Source organism: Tursiops truncatus, chromosome 1 (assembly GCF_011762595.2).
Source record: "Tursiops truncatus isolate mTurTru1 chromosome 1, mTurTru1.mat.Y, whole genome shotgun sequence".
Classification (NCBI taxonomy): domain Eukaryota; kingdom Metazoa; phylum Chordata; class Mammalia; order Artiodactyla; family Delphinidae; genus Tursiops; species Tursiops truncatus.
Window position 1 is genome coordinate 44,464,957 of NC_047034.1, and position 15,523 is coordinate 44,480,479.

General features: G+C 36.1%; 1 protein-coding gene across 1 annotated transcript in view; it reads right to left on the reverse strand.

The window, feature by feature from the left end:
* Nucleotides 1-15,523, reverse strand: part of HMCN1 (hemicentin 1) — a 522,545-nt gene that overhangs the window by 306,997 nt on the left and 200,025 nt on the right. The window contains exon 11 of the mRNA XM_033853373.2: nucleotides 13,343-13,618. Within this exon, the coding sequence (XP_033709264.1) occupies nucleotides 13,343-13,618 (276 nt within the window). The remainder of the gene's footprint in view (nucleotides 1-13,342; nucleotides 13,619-15,523) is intronic.

Below are 15,523 nucleotides of genomic sequence, written 5' to 3' on the forward strand. Positions count from 1 at the left end.
ATTAGCATAGCCAATCATCCGCTGATTCCAGCATCAGTGTCACATAGAAAATGTGTCCCATATAGGTGTCCATAAATAAAAAGGATGTGGGAAATTCAATTTTAAAAACTGATGCACTGTGTTTGTGTGGCCTGGGGTAAAGAACAGAGAGACAGAGAGAGACAGAGAGAGAGAGAAATAAGGCATGATTCCTGAAAATAGATCTCAAGTACCCTACTTCCTGGTCTAGAGCTTTTGTTACCCCAAAAAGCAAATTAGATTAACAGAATCAACCATGAAAGGATTTTTATCTCAAAACCTTTTTGTGTTCAAAAGAAATAGGGTTACAAAGTTTTAGAACCTTTTATTTCCCAACTCCAAAAGGATTTACGCCCAAAAGGAACCTAGTGGAACAACTGATTATCAATTGCTGTTGTTTAAATAGGCATTAAATTACATTCTGGACAAAAAGTATTTCAAGGCTATCAATAGATCTCTGTGATATAAGATTCCCAGGCTTCTAAATGTTCCTAATGATAAACTTTATGTCATGAGGAATTAAGACTCTGATGAGAAGAAAGATACTCCATTAACTAGTTTTTAGTATTAAGTTTCTTTTCTTACTTGAGTTCTCTCCATAAAAGCTAAGTAAAGATCCTCATTTTGGAGACTTGAAACCTACTTTCAGCCCAACCACCTAATTGACTTATATTTCTGAAAACATATTAGAACTGTTTTACAACTGTTCCCCAAAATATTTTTCATTGCGGATAATATATTCCCTTAAAATGTTGCATGGTCTAACATCAAGCCATGCTACATGAGAAATTGGAAAGTAATTAGTATTTAATTACTGAACCTAGGTTCCATTGAATCCTACAGCCTGAAAATGTATTTTACAGAATCTCTGACCCTTCTAAATATCTGTATTTACTATAGAAAAAGCTAACTTCAAAAGGTTACATAACGACTATTACTGAGCCTGCTGAGAATTGTAATTAGTAGTTGCTGTGTGCTGTTTTAACAGCTGTGTACCTACTGATTTACCTCAATAAGCTTATTTAAAACGTATTGGCATTGTTCTAAAATGCATTACTTCAGTTTCTGATTAGGAAGGTAACTCTAGCTAGTTCTGATGGTAACTAACTTTTAAGTGTGAAGCTTGCATAATGAGAGTAACAAAATTTCACTAAGAATGATTTACAATGGATAGATGTGCTTGCTCACTTAATTTTTCCTGAATCTTCAATCAGTAGAAATGCCAACAAACACATGAAAGAATGCTCAACATCACTAATCATTAGAGAAATGCAAATCAAAACTACAATGAGATATCTCACACCAGTCAGAATGGCCATCATCAAAAAATCTACAAACAATAAATGCTGGAGAGGGTGTGGAGAAAAGGGAACCCTCCTGCACTGTTGGTGGGAATGTAAATTGATACAGCCACTATGGAGAACAGTATGGAGGTTCCTTAAAAAACTAAAAATAGAATTACCATATGACCCAGCAATTCCACTACTGGGCATATACCCTGAGAAAACCAGAATTCAAAAAGAGTCATGTACCAATATGTTCACTGCAGCTCTATTTACAATAGCCCGGAGATGGAAACAACCTAAGTGTCCGTCATCGGATGAATGGATAAAGAAGATGTGGCACATATATACAATGGAATATTACTCAGCCATAAAACGAAATGAAATTGACCTATTTGTAATGAGGTGGATAGACCTAGAGTCTGTCATACAGAGTGAAGTAAGTCAGAAAGAGAAAGACAAATACCGTATGCTAACACATATATATGGAATTTAAGAAAAAAAAAAAACTGTCATGAAGAACCTAGGGGTAAGACAGGAATAAAGACTGTGTCCTACTAGACCTACTAGAGAATGGACTTGAGGATACGGGGAGGGAGAAGAGTAAGGTGTGACAAAGTGAGAGAGAGGCATGGACATATATACACTACCAAACGTAAGGTAGATAGCTAGTGGGAAGCAGCCGCAAGCACAGGGAGATCAGCTCGGTGCTTTGTGACCGCCTGGAGGGGTGGGATAGGGAGGGTGGGAGGGAGGGAGACACAAGAGGGAAGAGATATGGGAACATATGTATATGTATAACTGATTCACTTTGTTATAAAGCAGAAACTAACACACCATTTTAAAGCAATTATACTGTAATAAAGATGTTAAAAAAAAAAGAAGTGGCAATGGAATATATTTTTAAGTTTTTCCAGGACTACTAGACAGTTTGCATAAGTGGCCATGGAGTCTTTCCAAACAACAAAGGAGGAAAACTTAAAACTAACCAATGAGCCAAATGATCAAAACCAATGAAAACAGGTATCAATGGCCTGGGAAAGAGGCAAGGGCCACTGAAATTCCAAAGACATGGAATCAAATGCAACATTTCCAAATGAAATCTCATCAATGAAAATATGAGGACCTGGCTACAACTTTCCCCAAACGGTAGAATTATTCCTGAATGGCAATAATTCAAATGAATTACGATAATGGTTAGTCTACAGGGCAGTAGAAATAAGTTTCCTAAGACTTCGGTTCTTGCTTTTTCTGCCTTTCTTTTTCTCCAGAAAAACTGGAGCTGTCTCCACTAGCTACGTGCCTATTTAAATTCAAATTTAAAATTTCCAAAAATAAGTCAAATTTCAAAACAAGCTCCTTAGGTGCATTAGCCATATTTCAGGTGCTAAGTTGACACACACAGCTAGTAGCTGTTATGTGGGACAGCACAGATACACAACATTTCCATCATTATATAAAGTTTTACTGGACAGTGCTGGACTAGAGAGCAAGAGAGAAGGTCGCTAATTCTTTGACTTACCAGTGAGTGGGTACAGTGGCAATAGAACACACAGGCAAAGACTAAATATTGACAGTTACATGCTCGATTTGCAAAAAATTCCACACCCGAATTCCAGTGCGGTTATGAAATTCAGTTAATAAGAGAAAGGCAATAATTTCAGAGACAAACAATGATAAATTTAGGCTACATTCTATTTTAATGACAAAATCTTAATGGCAAATATGCATCAAGATTTCTTTTCTTCAAAATTTACTTTTATTTTTCCAATAGAAGATATAAGAATATGTAAATGTATCAAATGTTTGCTGCCTTTATGCCCATTTTAAGTAATTCCTAATGTAAAATTATTTATACATTAACCTTTTTTCTATTTTATGCTATATGCTTTCTTTCCTTAACAACAAGAAGTCATGAATTCAGGAGCTTCTTTGGATGATTAGCTAAAACAGATTAAGACAATAAATATGGTTGATCAGAGGAAAGAATTTTTAAAGTTTAGTTTTTTCTTACTTAGAAAATCTTGTAAATCAAGTAACTCCAATAAAAGTTTTTTAAAAAGAAAATCTTCAGGTAAATGATGACTAACATTGCCTATTACACTGCCTTTTTTTAGTGGGTCCTCTTTATAACAATTTTCCAAAATCAGAGAATTTCCAAACTAAAGAGGAAGGCCAAAGCTTAGACTTAACATTCTCATTTGACTTGGAGAAAAGTCTCAAATTACCATTATTACTTCTTGGCATATTAGCAGGATACTATTAAAGCTTTACATATATCTACTTGCATCTCCTGATTCAGAATCAATTATAGCAAGAATATCTTTTGACTATAAAAAGCTGATTATGTTCATTCAGACAACAGAATATTATTCAGTGCTAAAAAGAAATGAGCTATCAAGCCATGAAAAGACATGGAGGAATTTTAGTGAAAGGAGCCAATCTGAAATGGCTAGTTATTGAATGATTCCAAGGATATGACATTTTGGGAAAGGCAAAACTATGGAGATAGTAATAAGATAAGAGGGTTCCAGCGGTTGGGAAGGTGGGAAAAACAGATGAACAGGCAGAGAAGAGAGGATTTTTAAGGCAGTGAAAATACTCTGTATGGTTACTATGATACATGTTATTATACATTTGTCCAAACCCATAGACTGTACAACACCAAAAATGAATTCTAATGTAAACTATGGACTTTGGGTGATTATGATGTGTCAATGCAGGTTCATCACTTGTAACAATGTACCACTCTGGTGGGAGATGTTGATAATGGGAGAGATTATGCATGTGTTGGGGCAGGGGGCATATGGGAAATCTCTGTACCTTTGTTTTAATTTTGCTTTGAATCTAAAACTGCTCTGAAAAAACAATAAATATTTTTTAAAATGTGGCCGCACATTTTACAAAACAGGGATTATTTTTACAAATTATCATGCAACAGGCATAGAATCAAAAGTATATGAAACTGGATCTAACTAGCACTTCTTGAAGGAAAGATTTTTAAATCTGGTAATTAATTTATCTTGCTAGACAAATTCACCTGCTACCTTAGTTATCTTATCAGGGAAGCAACCCACAATGGGATTGGAAGAATATTTAGTCTTGGGAGTCCAGTTTGAGTCACAACCTCCCATCCTTCCAGCTGTCACTTCCTGACTCCCATACTTCCCTTCTCCAAGTTCATCATGGCCTCAACTCCTTTGAACCTTCTTTTTTATTCCAATCCATCAGACCATGCCTTTAACCCTCTCTTCTTTCTTCATCCAGCCTAAACTCCATAGAGCGTCACTACAAACACTTTTTTTTCCCCAATTACCTTGTCTTTTGCTGAACCAACATCACAAAACCACAAACCTATATGATCCTTCTATGTATATTTTGAAAAGATTACTGAAGACAGCACAGGAAAAAGAAAACCACACCTTCGTGAGGACAAAGCTCCCAACTCAGTCAGACCCTCTACTCTGGCAAGCTCACATTTCTGTGCCCTCATTTTTCCATGGCTTTGCACGTGTAGGGTTCTCCATCTAGAAGGACTTTCCTGACTTCTATCTGGCAAATGCTGACTCATATTCCAGTGGATACCTCAGACACCATCTCCTGTGTGAAGCCCTTCTCAATCTCCACTCATTACGGAGACAGTATTCAAGGCTCCTATAGTACCTTGGTTAAGTGCCTATCCCACTGGGTAATAGTTATTTATTTTTTAAATTTAGTTATGTCCTTTTTTTTTTTTACTATGGACTTACTGAGGGGAAGGATGTTGTTTTCTTCTCATTTGTATCCTCAGCAAGGAGCAGAATGTCTGACATTTAAATTTTTGGTGAATACATGAGTGAACGAATAAATGTATAAACAAATGGACAAACAAGATACCACCTCTGACCTTTTGTAAAAATGTGTTTTAAGTCAACGCACTTCATACATTTCAGGATTGGTTTCATTATTATGGAAAAAATATATACCTGACATAGTATGATTTAGATAGTGCTGCGGGAAATAGCATCAATGAAGATCTCATCAACATAACAGCTATCTATCAGCTTTGCAGTCTCAATAATCAAATGTTCCTCACATATCCTACCCTTCTGCAGATGCAGCCCTAAGTACTCCTATTTTGGGTATTAGCTCTAATTCAATTTTTATTCATAATAGTCAAATATCAAAGCTCCTTCCTCATGTATAAAAATAGTAAGCCATTACGTTTTTCCCGTATTACAAATATCTAATCTTCAGAAACAGAATTTGCTTTTTAGCTGCGTCATTAATTTATAAAACAGTAACTCAAAGAAACATTAATTAACATTTCAAGGGAATCTGAATCAAGTCAATTTTTACTACATGTTCTGACATAGGACTTTTCAGACTTGGCAATAGTTCCTTTGCCTAGCTAAGCACTCTGCTTTTCATTCAGTCTTCCCACAGACATTCATGCACACAAAACTAAGTGCTAGATATTATGTCAGGCACTAAAGACCCCAAACTGAAGAAAACTGGGTCCTGCCCTAATGTAGCTTAGTCTAGTCATCTTACATGGTCTCTCTGTGCATATTCCCAGTTCTCTCTTTCCTTTAGGCTGTTCCTTACCAGCTGCTCTATCAGAACTTAGGTCAAAGGATTCACCAAACTTTATTTATTTATTTAGATTTAGATTTCCAGCTATTCTTTACCCATGTGCCAGGAACTTGCAGACACTTTGTATCTTTTCTATTTAAAAAAAAATTTATTTCAGTACTCTCACTTTCCTATTCATACTCAAGGACCCTTTTTTTTTTTAATCTATTTATTTTATTTGCGGTACGCGGGCCTCTCACTGTTGTGGCCTCTCCCGTTGCGGAGCACAGGCTCCGGACGCGCAGGCTCAGCAGCCATGGCTCACGGGCCCAGCCGCTCCGCGGCATGTGGGATCCTCCCAGACCGGGGCACGAACCCGTGTCCCCTGCATCGGCAGGCGGACTCTCAACCACTGCGCCACCAGGGAAGCCCAAGGACCCTTTATTTATTTTCTCTTTTTATACTTTCTTCTACCCACCTGTACCTTAGACCTGTTCATAGCATGTGTAGGCATTTCTGTACACTATTTAGAATGATGGAAAGACCTAGTCCAGATCTGGGCTTTGCCACTTGCTGGCTTTGTAACCTAGGGCAAGCCACTAACCCCGCAGATACAAATACACACAATTTGTGAGGGTTAGACGGCATAATGTATGTCACGAATTCTCAAAAGTTTTTAAATGGATAACAGTGGATTGAAGTGCTTCATTTGGATTTGGATAACTTAGTGGATTGAAGTGCTTCATCTGGATAACTTAGTGGATTGAAGTGCTTGCTGATTCCTCGTCTGTTCTATCTCTTCCCAGCAGTCCCTGAACTGTGAAAGTTATCACAGTCCATCATTTAACCTCTCCAACATCTGGACATCTTTCTAGCTCACTTAAATCCATCAGGCTTGGCTTAATACACATTTTTCTAATGGTCCATTTTTGCTGGAAATTAAAATGTCCTTGCTGGAAAGCTTCTTTATAACAATTTCTCATATACTTGAAGTATTTATTAGGCCATCTCATCCCTTTTTTCTTTTTACAATGTAAATAACTCTAATTCTTTACCCTTCCTTATAACTTCTATTTAAAGACATTTTAATAATGTTTCTGTCTTCCAAGCTTTAGAGAAATATGATTCTTTCTATCTACAAATAAAGTGGTCTAAGATCTATATACCACATAGATGCCTTGCATGAAAGACAAAAGAATGAAATGCATAATATTTATTTATACATTTTACTGCATGGAATTGAATCATATTATAACAGAAGCTTGCCCCTAACCATGGAGTCAGCAGAGTAGGTTCGTCAGATAAAGTAAGTGAATATTAAACTTTTCTCTTCATAAAGCTTACAGTCAGCCTGGAAAGAAGTAGGAAAGCAAACATTTCTGTAGGAAAACTACACATTTCGTGGATATCACTGCAGGATATACTTGATGTAAAATTTCACTAGAATATTTTCCTTCAAAGCTAAAAGCCTCCAACTCACTCCTTATTAGATCCCTAGGATTCCATAGACAACAAAACCCAGTATTTTAACAGAGCATCTTATTCATTTGTGCTGATTCACACTGAGACAGCAAAGAACCAAAGCAGTGAATAAAATTAACTTTTGACAACAAGTAACAATTTAGGAGTTTTAAGTATATGATTTCATCTCATCTAAATGAAATCCACAAAGATGGCACTAGTATCTGAAACAGACATATACATGTCTCAGGTCGACCTCCAAAAATAAAAAGCTTAACTACCAAGACTTCAATGTATTAAAATGTCTAGGAAAATAGATGAGCTAATTAAATTCAATTTTTATTATTCAAACATAGATACAGACTTCTATAAGTCAAAATTTATTCCTGTGAAAATCTTGCAAAGGGGAAAGTTAAGGGGATTTTCATGATTCTCTTACTGGACTATTAGTTATAAGAAAATCTAATGTAATTATCAATTAATACTCTGCATTTCTCCTCTTTCTCTTACCTTACTTGGGCTCAGAAATGATTTAAAACAGATTACTCTGTGATATAATCCTATAAAATTCCAGACCTTTAAGCTTTCAAATATGATTTTTTGTAGCGTCAAAATTTCTCACTTGACACTTTTTGAGAGGCATTATTTCCGAATTTTTCTTAATTATTCCTTATTTTTTAATTATCTCCTATTTACTTTAATTATATCTTAATTATTTTAAATATAAAAGCGATAAAGCAAATTTATAGAATATTTAGCAAAGAAAGAAAACATATACCCACACATAATTTGATCTCCCCAATAAAATTAATGTCAGCATTTTCAAAACTTTTAAAGTCCTATTTACACAAAAGTTTAAGATAATTCATTTCTATTGAATACTTTTTTCAAGTACAGAAAAGCATAAGTAAAAATTCACTTATAGGTCCATTGCCACCAACAATCACATTTTTGTATATACCAATCTAGTTTTTTTTTCCTCCTAGCAGAACTGTGTGTGGTTTTTATTTGATTGTTATTTTGTTTGCATAGCTGTACTTCTGAGTCTTGTGGTAAACCCTGCTTGAGGTAAGCAGAGTTTTCTGAAAAGTTTCCTGTGTCTAGTTATACCTTGATCTCCACAATAAGGAATTCTCATAATGAAATAAGCGTATCAACCCATTCACATTCTCCCATGCTCATTAGTGAGACTGACTGAACAGCCACAGTTTCTGCGATCAGCATTTCTTTTCAAGGCTCTTCTGATAAATTGATAATGAGCCTATTAGTCACTGAGGGAAATTAGAGTGATGGAAAAAGGCCACTGGGACGTTTGCTTCTGCTGCTGCTGGACTCAAAATTCCATGATGTTGCCAAAATTGAAGTCTTTTAAATGTCCATGGACTTAGTAAGAACTAAAATCCCACAGGAACATCTGAGTGGCTGACTCTAGGTAATGTAACCTGCAAGAGTTTAGGGAAAGGTAATTATCTGATCTCGTATGCTTTCCACCTTCTTTTTTTTTTTTTATTGAAGTATAGTTGATTTACAATGTTGTGTTACTTTCTGCTGTACAGCAAAGTGAATCAGTTACACAGATACATATAGCCACTCTTTTTTAGATTCTTTTCCCATATAGGTCATTACAGAGTATTGAGTAGAGTTCCCTGTGCTGTACAGTAGGTCTTTATTAGTTATCTATTTTATATTTAGTAGTGTGTATATGTCAAACCCAATCTCCCAATTTATCGCCCCCCCTTCCCGCCGGTAACCGTTAAGTTTGTTTTCCAAGATAGTAAATAATTCCTCTTCAAATTACAGAACATGTTCAGACCCTAAGAGCCAAAATATGACAGATATCCACTTTAATTACTTTCCAGGCTTGAGCATATCTGAGAAGTTTGACACCAGTCTGATTTTATCACTCTGTTTACAATGTACTGGTTTAGTCTGTATACTGTGGAGTTTTGCCCCTCATAATAGTAATTTGAAATTTCAGCCAGGATGTGTCTAGATCAAGTTCTCCCTTCACTGACCTTGCTTGATTTGCTCACTCAGGACAATTTTTTTTTCCTCCCTAGTGCACTTTTCTTCAATTATATCTTTGACTATTTCTTTAGTTTCAGTTGTCTTTGCTGTGTACCTATATATGTTATATACCTATAAACCTTACAGTTCCATTCTTTGTTTTTATTTCCACTTAAAAAATCATATTATTCGAGTCTTAGTCCTTTGCCTCAATATTCTGAAAGAACTTCTCAAGTTTATGCAGCACATCCCTGATTTTATTATATGTAGTACAAATTCTGTTCTTCAGTATTTCTGATTCAGACTGAATTATAATATTGCATTTTTAACATCAAATCCCTTTTTATTTCTTCCATCGCACTTGCTATTGTCCTTTCATCTTAGCCAGTTCTTCCTTTATAAATATATACTCCCACTTAAAGGAGGATAGGTCTTTCTGAAAGACTGGTGACACTAAACATTTTTTTTTCCAGTCTTTAGAATAAACTACTACTTTCAAAGCATCAATTTCTTCTAAGTCTTTCCCCGCCTTGTTTTATTCCCCAGTATTTTTTTCTTAGGTCTTATGCTTTATTTTTTCCTGTTCTGCAGCATCTGTTTTCACAGTCTTCTGTTTATTAATCCTCAAATGATGTGGCATCTCCCCAGACTCAGTGTCAGTCAACAAAGTGTTTGAATGGACCTAACTTCATTCTCCATCTACTTTTGTTCTAGTTGAACCCTCTTTGCAGCTCTGTGGCTAAGAATCTGATGTGCATAGCTCCTTACCTGATTCTCACCCATGATGCCCTTCTGGCTGAGATGGGATGCTCCCCTCTGCTACCATTTGTCTCTAAAATCCCTTCTGACATACCCATCAATGTTTCTCTTGCTTCCAAATATTTTCACTTGGTGAGAAACATATCTCAGGTTCCAATTTTTTACATGGTGCCAGGTTGCCTGTCCACTTCTTGTCCTACTGTTTTCCTAACTAGATGGTTATAGCTATTGATAGGTTTAAGGAGATAGCATGCTGGCTCCCTAAAGAGTAACATTTTCTTTCTGAAGCAAACTATGAAATGAAGGAACAGAGATACATCCTCCCTGCTTTCATGTGAACATAAGAAAAGATGGACCACTGATTGAAATTTTCATTCCATTGAACTTAAAATATAAGTGAAAATTATATACTTATTTATACAAATAAGAATCTTTATATATAACCTATAAAATTCCTCCCCAAATTTTTGCCACTGTATATTGCAACTGGTTTTTAGTATTGTTCAGTTTTGTCTTTTTGAGATCTTTACAGATATTCTACTGTTATTGAGAAGAGGTTGCAGTAGCTAGACATACTATTTTTAACCAGAAAATCCTTGCTAACTACTACCAAAATTTGTAAAATCTGGATGCTTAATTTTTAAAAGTATTCCAGGACTTCCCTGGTGGCACAGTGGTTAAGAATCTGCCTGCCAATGCAGGGGACACGGGTTCGAGCCCTGGTCCAGGAAGATCCCACATGCCCTGAACAACTAAGCCCATGTGCCAGGACTACTGAGCCTCCGCTCTAGAGCCTGTGAGCCACAACTACTGAGCCTGTGTGCCACAGCTACTGAAGCCCTCACGCCTAGAGCCCATGCTCCACAACAAGAGACGCCACCGCAGGGAGAAGCCCATGTACTGCAACAACAAGTAGCCCCCGCTCGCCGCAACTAGAGAAAGCCCGCGTACAGCAACGAAGCCTCAGTGCAGCCAAAAATAAATAAATAATTTTTTTTAGAGAAGTATTCCAGATAGAAACAGTTTCCAAACAGATCTGTGGAGGCAGAATAACATAAATGAGGTTATAAATTAAGCTACTGATTCCCCTGTAAGCAAGAAAAATATTCTTAAAGTGCATATTCAATCCAAGTAACTATTGTCTCTTTTAAGCTTTCTTGAACTATTTTTTATTTTTTAAAACATTTAACTGCATAAAAATGAAATTCATATACAATTTATGATTCAATGTCAATAGTTAGCAAACATATTCGCAGGAATTACAATCCTAGGTACAGCAGTTTATTTCATCAAATACCCACTGCTTTTCAATAATGTATATCCATAAGATAATCAGATGGCTACAGTTAACTAGAATCTCTTATTTTTTATTAAACAGTGCCATCAATTCTAGAACATATTTTTAAAACAAATTTTTCATCAAAATTGTTCCCTCAAACTCAAGACCAACTAGACAGGCCATAAAACAATGCCTCTAAACAGATTTACACCACTAGAGATTATACAGGCTAGCCAGTAATCATGTAATGACATGTGTTTTTTGTATTTGCATTTTGTACATTATGTAACATCTTACCTCAGAACTTAAATCATTAGATAATAATGAGTCTATTTTACCAGAAAGAAGAGAGTTTAGGGTTTCCTTTAAAAGTATGCATTTCTACATCATAGGATTCATATTTTGGAATAGATTCAAATGCTGTTTTGGAAAATGTTGTCCCTGAAACCACCTGAGAGGTCTGTTATAAATGCAGATCCCCAGGCCCTATACCAGGCCTGTGAAATCAGAATCTCTGGGTGTGGGGTTAGAATTTCTGCTTTTTCAAAAGTTCCTTGGATAATTCTTTATTCATGAAAGTCTGAGAATCACTACTCAAATTGACTAAACAATACTAAAGGATTAAAAGTTAATCTGGGGAAACAAGGAAGGCTCTGATTTTATTTTACAATCCCATTCTAAGGGACTCCAGGGAAAGAACCAAGGTCACATTTCAGAAATCCATGAGCATCTATCCTATCTGAAACAATCAGTTTGGTAAAAATACTTCCAAAACTCTAGTAACTCAAGTTACTACTTGTATTGATTCAAATGATCTAGGTAGTTTACCACGTAGAAATGCAGTGAATCATTTACAAAAGTAATGTTCCCCCAGAGGTTTCAGCAGATCAGCTAACAAAAGACACACAGCCATACAGTCGGATTGCGGAATATATCTCCACTACCAGCGAGAAAACCAGAATCAGATGTCAACCATTTTATTAAGTCTCATGGCAGTTTCACTTTTTTGCCATTAATAACATTCCAAGAGCTAGCCTCCAAAACTCAGTGGTCACTCTCTTAGATCACCATGTTAAAAAACCATCTGACAGTGTTACTTGAGGCATGTTATAAAGTTGTTGCGAGTAGCACAACCAAGGAGCCAGACCCGATTCCAAAGCAATCAGTTTCCCACATCAAGGATTTGAAATGAAATATTCTGCTAAGGCAGCAACCGAATCTTTCAGCTAAACTGTGTAGAACTGCCAAGAGTAAGTTGCTCATTACATTAAGACTCTAGAGACATTCAGAAGCCAATTATGATTCCACTGAAAGAGATACTTAGGAATAGTTTCTGATCTTCATTTGATGGTAGCGAGTAGACCACATTGTTAATGCACTTGTTTTCAGCTATCTGAAACTATCATTTAGTCTATATAGACAATTCAAGTTTGGCTTACCATTAGCTTACCTTCAGTAAGTACCGTGTGTGTGTGTGTGTGTGTGTGTGTGTGTGTGTGTCTAACATAAATAAGGTAAAAACAGCTCTGCTTGTTTCCATAAAATTTCACCTAGATGAGAAACATCTTAAAACTGAATTAAACCATAAAAGTAAATTAAATATGCAAATAATGCACTCAAATTGGGAAAAAAAGTTTTTTATCAATTATTAACAATTAGTTTTTTTTTAAAGTTCACAGGATAAATGAGAGAATTTAAAACCATTAAGTCATCCAGAGACTATTTCTATTTCTATTTGCTTAAAATAAAGGTCTTCAACTACTAGGATTAGCTGTGTTTGTTTTAAAGTCACCTATTTGTTAGTGATGTTTTAGTTTCCAGTTTAGTCAGCTTCAGACCCTCAAGGTCCACAAGCATTCTATCTTTCAAAACTGTAACTGTTTGCGTAGATACCCTCAGACAGACAACTTAAGGGAATAGAGATCAAAGAAGGAAGACTGAAAGACGCCACAATTCAGAAGTCACCATAAGCACACAGTACCTTGCACTGTGAGGAAAACCGATGCAGCCGATAATCCTCCTTCACTGGAAACCACACAGTGATATTCTCCGGCATCGCTGAATTTCACACTCCTCAGCTCCAGGGAAAGGTTGGCCAAGATCCTCATTCCTGCTGGATCTGCCAGCCTGACATCTCTGTCATTCCTCCACCAGGTTAGATTGTAATCCACTGCACTGATGACAAGACAGGTCAAAAGTGTTCTTTCTCCAGGAGCGACTGTAACATTATTAGGCACTTGGATGACTGGCGGGGGCTCTGTGTGAAATGAAAAGATTCAAATTGAAAGACCCAGAAGTCATTTTGCTCACTCATAGAGATGGTTTAAAAATTTAATGAGCATGTATTGAATATCTAGTAGGAAAGATGCAGTACAGCGGAACGTATTCATTAATACGTATGTCTGTCACCCCAAGAAAATTATCATCTAGTTGAAAAATGCTTTCAGTAGGAGTGCATGTTTACATACCAAAGTACACTCAAGTCCAAATCTGTAAATTATAGATACGAGGATCAAAGAGGCATGGCAAAATGATATGACTAGACTGATTCAGGACTGCAGAATGAGTCAAATTTTGATTTGAATTTTGAAGAAAGTAGCATTTATGGATTTTTAAAATTTAAAACCATTTACTTCGTGTTTTAAAGAAAACAGCGCATGAAGTATGGTAGATATGGAAAAGATACAATGGTATCAGCTTTAAGGGGATTATAAACTCATTAAGACACAGTACATTAGAGTAAGATGAATTTCTCCCAGTGAAGATGAGGAATGTTGGATTTAAGAAAGGCAAGTTAACAGTAAGGCATAGACTTTTAAAAAAATTATACACATAGGACCATGTACACAAAAGGCATTGAGTAATGCACGCGCATTTCAGATGTGGTCAAAAGGCACTTACTAATTAAATATTTAACTACATTTCTAGAGAAAATCACATATTGCCCTAGTTAGGTTTGAGAATACTGTAAATCCAAATGCCCCTGTAAAGCTCACTCTGCCCAAATGCTTTAAAATAACCTGCCATAGCAAGCCGTTATTGAGCAATAATATAGCAATAAGAACTAGCTGGAAACCCATGTGTCTGTTTCAGTTTAAATGTGAAAGAGTATCAGATAGTCAAGATCCAACTTTATACTTCTTTATTCAAAACTATATATACGTGCAGATGGATAACATAAGCCTATAATAAAACCTAGAAGTAATACGCCAAAACCATAGTGGTCATCGCTGAGAGAGAGAAGTGTGTATATGTTTCATATTTTCCTTTATATTTATCTTTGTTTTCCAAACATTTTTAGAGGAGTATATGTTATTCTAAATCATTTTAAAAATCCTTAATTTTTACAATTCTGCTATGTTTTTAAAATCTCTTATGAAAAGAGCTAATGAATCGATTGGAAAGAGTACAGGAGAAAGTTAGGAAGGTCTGACGGAAGTCTGGTTAGGCTTGACAGATAAAATACGGGATGGTTTGCTAAATCTGAATTTTAGATAAATATCAAATAACATTTTAGTATAAGCATGACTCATGAAATATTAGAGACACATTTAACTGGGCATCTTATGTTTTTATTTGCTGAGTCTGGCAAACATAGGCTGCCTAGCTTTATCCCTAACTAGCTGTATGACCTTAGATAAGCCAATTTATTCACAATGTTTGTTTCCCTATTTGAAAAATGAGATGATTAAATTAGGTAATCTGAAAGACCCCTCCTAGCACTAAGGCTCTGTGATGCTAACGTACAAGATGGTATGGACCATCAAAGACCCGGAGGTGAGTATTTGTGAATACGTGTTGACACTGTATCAAAATCTTTTTGAAGACCACAAAACATTTTGTGTGGGTTTCTTTTTTTGTTCTTTTTAAACAAACTTCTTCAACTAGACTAGGGAATTTTAGAAAATGTAAAATCCCATATTATGGGCATACAGGGGAGGCTGGATCCTTCTCAAGGACCTAGGCACTCATTTCCCTAGCTGCTCTGCTTTTTGGCTACTGAGCTCATGGCCAAGGGAGCTAACATGCTTGGGTTAGACCCCCTTTCCAGTGCAGCCGACTTTCAGGGACCACTTAATGAAGGAAAAAGATGCAGCTCTCTTGCCTCAATTCAGGGTCACCCCAGCTCCAGAACTCCCTGTAGGATCAGCTGAGGCCCCTG